This window comes from Cebus imitator, unplaced genomic scaffold, assembly GCF_001604975.1.
Source record: "Cebus imitator isolate Cc_AM_T3 unplaced genomic scaffold, Cebus_imitator-1.0 Scaffold76, whole genome shotgun sequence".
NCBI classification, from domain to species: domain Eukaryota; kingdom Metazoa; phylum Chordata; class Mammalia; order Primates; family Cebidae; genus Cebus; species Cebus imitator.
Window position 1 is genome coordinate 715,684 of NW_016107391.1, and position 5,979 is coordinate 721,662.

Sequence of the window (5,979 nt, forward strand, 5' to 3'; positions counted from 1 at the left end):
CCTCGAGTGGGTGGTACCGGCGGCGCAGTGAGCGAGCTGGTGCCGCGGTCGGTGGGTGCGGGTCATGTGGTGGCGAAGGTGCGCGCAGTGGACGCCGACTCAGGCTACAACGCGTGGCTTTCTTATGAGCTGCAGCCAGCGGCAAGCAGCGCGCGCATCCCGTTTCGCGTGGGGCTGTACACTGGCGAGATCAGCACGACTCGTGTCCTGGACGAAGCAGACTCTCCGCGCCACCGCCTGCTGGTGTTGGTGAAGGATCACGGTGAGCCGGCGCTGACGGCCACGGCCACGGTGCTGGTGTCGCTGGTGGAGAGCAGCCAGGCTCCAAAGGCGTCGTCCAGGGCATTGGCTGGCGCTGTGGGTCCCGAAGCTGCGCTGGTGGATGTCAACGTGTACCTGATCATCGCCATCTGCGCTGTGTCCAGCCTGCTGGTGCTCACGCTGCTGCTATACACTGCGTTGCGGTGCTCAGCGCCGCCCATCGAGGGCGCGGGCCCAGCGGGCAAGCCCACTCTCGTGTGCTCCAGTGCGGTGGGGAGCTGGTCGTACTCGCAGCAAAGGCGGCAGAGGGCGTGCTCTGGCGAGGAGGCACCCAAGACGGACCTCATGGCCTTCAGCCCCAGCCTTCCTCCTGATCTGGGGTCAGTCGATGTAGGCGAACAGCAAGGTTTAAATGTTGCTCATGGCCTCAAAGTAAGTCCATTTAAATTTAGAACTTATAAATTCTATTTGTGGAAATTGTAAGGACTTTAAAAGTATTTCATATTTATTTTTCTCCGTATTTTATAGTGAAAATTTAAACATTGTTTCAGTTTTTAGAAACCTTTTATAATTAATAGAATTTTTCAGTGACATAATACAGTATTAATCATTCTCTACAAGTTGCATCTATCTCGAAACTCAAGTTATGATTGGATAGTTTTTTTTTTACTGAATATTTATTTTGGCCTGCCTTACAGCGGTCTTTTCTGAACAATACTCTAATGAGGTCCAGTATATTTGGATCTTTGGTGAGCATATTCCCCCAAAGTTGTCCTTATGCACTGAACTCTTAATCTTACTCTATATGCTGTACTTTGAAATTTATGTTTTAAATATTATGTTATTATATTTACTTTTATTCACTTTAATATCTCAGTTTATTCATCTTATTATCTGACTTTTTAGTGTCTGGCAGTCGCAAATATTTTTTGTGTTTCACTATTGCCATTTTAGGCAGTGTAGTGATAAAATATAGAATAATAGTGGTTTTCAAAATTTGATAGTTTTTCTATTCTTCCTAATTTTATTATAAACTAGTTAAAAAGCAAAATCAAAGAAGGAGCAGATTTGTAATGCTTCTTTTAATTAATTATTATTTAGACCATTTTACTATTTGGAGACATGTTTTTTATTCTACATGAATTTTTACAGTCGTGTTGTCAACAACTTAACAGTTTTTTGAGCCTTTATGTTGAGAAAATGATTAGTCTGGGAAGTATCGTCTAAACTCTAATAATTCAATTCATTGTTGGCGAGTTGGAATATTACCAGTAATATTTCACATTAAAGTAATATTTGATATATGACTTAAAAAATATTTTCATGAGAAAAACTATACATGGTAATTCCATTCTTGCAAACCAGTCATATAATTTATAAATCTTTATTATACAGAATATTTGGGATTGTCATGGCCCATTAGTTCATGTAAAAACATTTAGCATTATGGGACAAATCTTTGAAAAATCCAAGATACTTTACTTTGGTGTCTTTCAACCTTTTCTTTCTTTTTGTTCTTCTTGTCTTTTTGCCTTTGCTTCTTGTGACTGTTTGACTTGCGTTGATATTAAATACCCATTAGACTGAGCATATTGCTTTGGAGGGGATGGTGGAACTTGATGGAAGGGAATGAAGGATTTCTGGGACTCTGAATTCTTATAGTTTGTTATCAGTGTCGTTTTAAACCTTTTAATCACTTATGAACCAGTAATGTAATCATTTATGAGCATATTTTATCCCCCTTGTCCAACTGAAGGTAGCCTCAAAGAAGAATTATTTTGTAGTTGATTTTACAGTTCTCTTAATGCCTGTCCATGCTTAGCATTTTATTTGACTGTTAGAGCACATTATATAACAACAAATTGTTTACATTTTAGTCCTTTAAGGACTTTAAAAATTATGTTTGCCGGGCATAGTGGCTCACGCCTGTAACCCCAGCACTTTGGGAAAGTGAGGTGGGAGGATCACCTGAGGTCGGCAGTTCAAGACCAGCATGACCAACACGGTGAAACCCTGTCTCTACTAAAAATACAAAATTAGCAGGGCATGGTGGCACATGCCTGTAATCCCAGTTACTCGGGAAGCTGAGGCAGGAGAATTGCTTGAACCTGGGAGGTGGAGGTCATGGTGAGTGCAATCACGCCATTGTACTCCAGCCTGGGCAACAGGAGTGAATATCTTAAAAAACAAAAACAAAAACAAAAACAAAAGCTTATATTTATTATTTTGTTTGAATAGCGTGTGTAGTTTTTCCTTTGTGAAAGTAATATTTCCTATTCTGTCTACGTCTACCTGGTTCTCAGGTATTACTTTAATTACTGAAATCTCCTAAACACTTAATTGACTTTTATAAAATATCATAAATAGGAGGATTCTTCCCACCACCTAGCACTGTATTTGGCAACTTCTCATTTAGTTCTGTGTGTCCTCAACTCTCTACTTGATATTTGAATTAGGGGTTGTGCTTTCAAAGTGAGGCAGTCTAAACCTATTTCTTGTACATTAATACTTTTCACTATTCTAATTATGATGATACTTTTGGCTATTAAGTATTTCTGAAATGGAAATGTGTCAGAAGTTAGTTATTAAGGACTGTGGATTCTGAAGCTCTCTAAATCAAGTCGTTCTTTTACCAATTTTTGTATGTGTAGCCTTTGGTGAAGGATTTGTTATTCAGTTCCTTGGCTTTATATGTTTGTGTGATAAATGTGAATTCTTCTGCATACATTTCTTTTGTATCAAGTAATTTAATAGCTGTAAATTATTAATATTAAATTCTGGCAAGTGATAGGTATATAATAAAATTTAGTCATTATCATTCTGAAGAGAAAAAAAAAGTTAGTGATTGCAAAAGGGAAACCTAAAATGTCAGAAAGTCATTATGGCCTTCCATATTAATCTTATTTTATGTAAAAATTATATTTTATAAAGTCATTTTTAGATTAACCTAGGATGAGTCAATACTTTGAATGTTGTGTGGTAGAATGAAAAAAATCTGAAAGTTATTATGGGTTTAGGAAAGTCAAGTTATCACCATCTATGTGGGAAAAAAAAGGTTTTTCGAAAAGTTAAAGTCATTGCAAGGAATATGTAGACTATCTTACATTGATAGTTGTGTGTTTCCCATATTTAAAAGTTGCCTGAGATCCTCCAGAGGGCTGAGTAGGTGTTTGAGATCTTTGTATGTTTCTTTCCATTAATAGTATTTTTCTTAAAATGTGATACACAATGTTTTGATAATGATTTAAAGTCAATTTATGTTGTAGTTCTATGAATTAGGTAAACCATTTATATGGAGTGTTATAGAATAGCATTTTATTTTTATTTTTTTGGGGGGGGACAGAGCCTCACTCTGTTGCTCAGGCTGGAGTGCAGTGGTGCAATCTCAGCTCACTGCAACCTCCGCCTCCTGTGTTCAAGCAATTATCCTCTCTCAGTCTCCCAAGTAGCTGGGATTATAGGTGCCCACCACCACACCCAGCTAATTTTTTGTAGTTTTAATAGAGACCGGGTTTCACCATCTTAGCCAGGATAGTCTCGATCTCCTAGCCTTGTGATTTGCCTACCTCAGCCTCCTAAAGTGCTGGGATTACAGACATGAGCCACCAAACCTGGCTAGAATAGCCTTTTAAAATGCTTTCTTAGCAAGTAGAGAAGACTGTAGTAACCAGTCTTCATTAAACATTAAATAGAATCCTTACAGATCTCTAATAAAATGTCATGATGTCAGGAATTATTACTGAGACCCAGCCTCTGGCTTTAAAATTTGAGGTCAAATAAAGAATATGAGTCACACAATGCAAGGCACAATAATGTAACAAGTATAAAAGAGGTAAATTATAGTGGGGTTGAAGTTGAAAGACAATCATTTCCTATTTGAATTTTTAAAGAAATAATTGAAGAGGCAAGGTGTATTTTCAGTGGTTTTTAAATGAGTAAGTTTCCCCCTGGGAGAATATTGATAATAATAGACATTTCTTGGAAGAAGAAAATATAAGCAAAATTGAAGACACAGAAAAGCATAAATGTGACTGGAAATATAGGAAAGTCCACTTTGGTTAAAACATACAGTCTGCAGAGAATGAAGGCAGAAAAAACAATGTAAGAAGATCTCTTGATTTCTGAACAATAGACTAATGACCCTGAGTGATTAAGGAATTTGACTATTAAACTACTTTGAGCAAAATAATTTATGGCTTTTTAAAGAAGGCTGAATGGGAAGACAAAATGAGAAGCTACTGCAGTAATCAAGGACAGAAGCAACTATTAAAAGCACCTCTTAGGTTGTTATCAGTGGAAATATGAAACAAAAGATAAATATGCAAAAACATCAATGGCACAATAAACTGTCACGATTTTTCCTTTAGGCTTGAGATACACTAAAATCTAGATTTAATTAATCTACTTGCCCGTTGGAATAATAGTAAAACTTGCAAAATAATTTTCTAGAACCTAAGCAGGAAAAGAATCCCAAGAAATTGTCCTGAGTGCTAAGAATGAGCAATAATGAAATTAAAATATATTATATAAAATATGTTTGTATTATATTATATGTTAATATGATACAAACTGTATTGGAGATTACAAAGAAGAGATTATTCATAAATAATAAAGCTTGGAAAGAAAGCAACACATTTCTGGAAACAGATTATATAAACATAACAAAAGAGAAAAATGTATTTTCTCCGCACACAATGCAAGACCTTAAAGTCAATTCTCACTTTTCTTAAAATATTTTCTACCATTTCAAATCATAGAATTACTCAAGAAAACTACCTCAGTTGTCCTTTTTCTTGATTCTTTTTTTGAACATGGCCTAGTTTATTTTTCATCAGTAGATTTCTGGGCTCCTATATTCACTAGAGATTGCAGCGCCTAGATTTCTCTTACTTCAGAATCCATTTTGAGACATATGGGAGCCTCTGAATTCCAGAACAAAAGAATTTTGTAATTTAAAATTTGTGATTGCTCAATGGAATTATTTTAATTGTTATTCCATTTCTGTAGTTATTTAAAACTTACATGGAGAATTTTCTCAGAAATGAAAGAACCACAAGCATACTAAACTTTTAGAGGCAATCAGTCTGCTAAGAAGAGAAACGGGATCTTCTGTTTCAACAGTGATTACTTAAGAAGAAATTAAGAGAATGAAATAAGTTTCGCAGAATAATTATAAAATTTTTATTCATGAAATATGTACTTACATTTTGGGCCACGTGATGTCACTCTTTGCCGCGATGTTCTCTCTGAATCCAGACAAATACAGCCCTTTTCCCAGGGAAAGAGACTCCATTCTTTTTCACTCTCTCTGTGCTGAACAATGGCGAACACAGCAGGATGGGACTGACGAAATCAGCCGATTTTTCCTAATTTGGAGGCAATTTTCACCAATTAGAAAAGACCGAGTATTTGAAATGTTGTACTCAAGTCGAGGAGACCCAGAGGCTCCGCATCTACTGCTCTCGCTTACGATCCTCGCGATCTGGAAGGTGGGGAGCGGCCAGGTTCACTACTCCGTCCTGGAGGAAGCCAAACACGGCACCTTCGTGGGCCGCATCGCGCAGGACCTGGGGCTGGAGCTGGAGGAGCTGGTGCCGCGCCTGTTCCAGTTGGATTCCAAGGGCCGCGGGGACCTTCTGGAGGTAAATCTGCAGAATGGCATTTTGTTTGTGAATTCTCGGATCGACCGCGAGGAGCTGTGCGGGCGGAGCGCGGAGT

The 5,979-nt window shown here is 37.9% G+C and overlaps 2 protein-coding genes across 11 annotated transcripts in view; both read left to right on the forward strand.

Annotated features, from left to right (window-relative positions):
• Positions 1 to 5,979, forward strand: part of LOC108307041 (protocadherin alpha-2) — a 189,773-nt gene that overhangs the window by 48,020 nt on the left and 135,774 nt on the right.
• The window catches only part of LOC108307044 (protocadherin alpha-C2), a 213,663-nt gene that overhangs the window by 41,683 nt on the left and 166,001 nt on the right, over positions 1 to 5,979 (forward strand). The window contains exon 2 of one of the 10 annotated variants that reach the window (XM_017532191.2): positions 79 to 744. The exons of 7 other annotated variants lie outside the window; for them this stretch is intronic. In XM_017532191.2, the coding sequence (XP_017387680.1) occupies positions 79 to 744 (666 nt within the window). Of the gene's footprint in view, positions 1 to 78; positions 745 to 5,138; positions 5,978 to 5,979 lie in introns of those variants that run through there. 2 more of the 10 variants (XM_037739877.1, XM_037739876.1) reach the window with 2 other exon arrangements.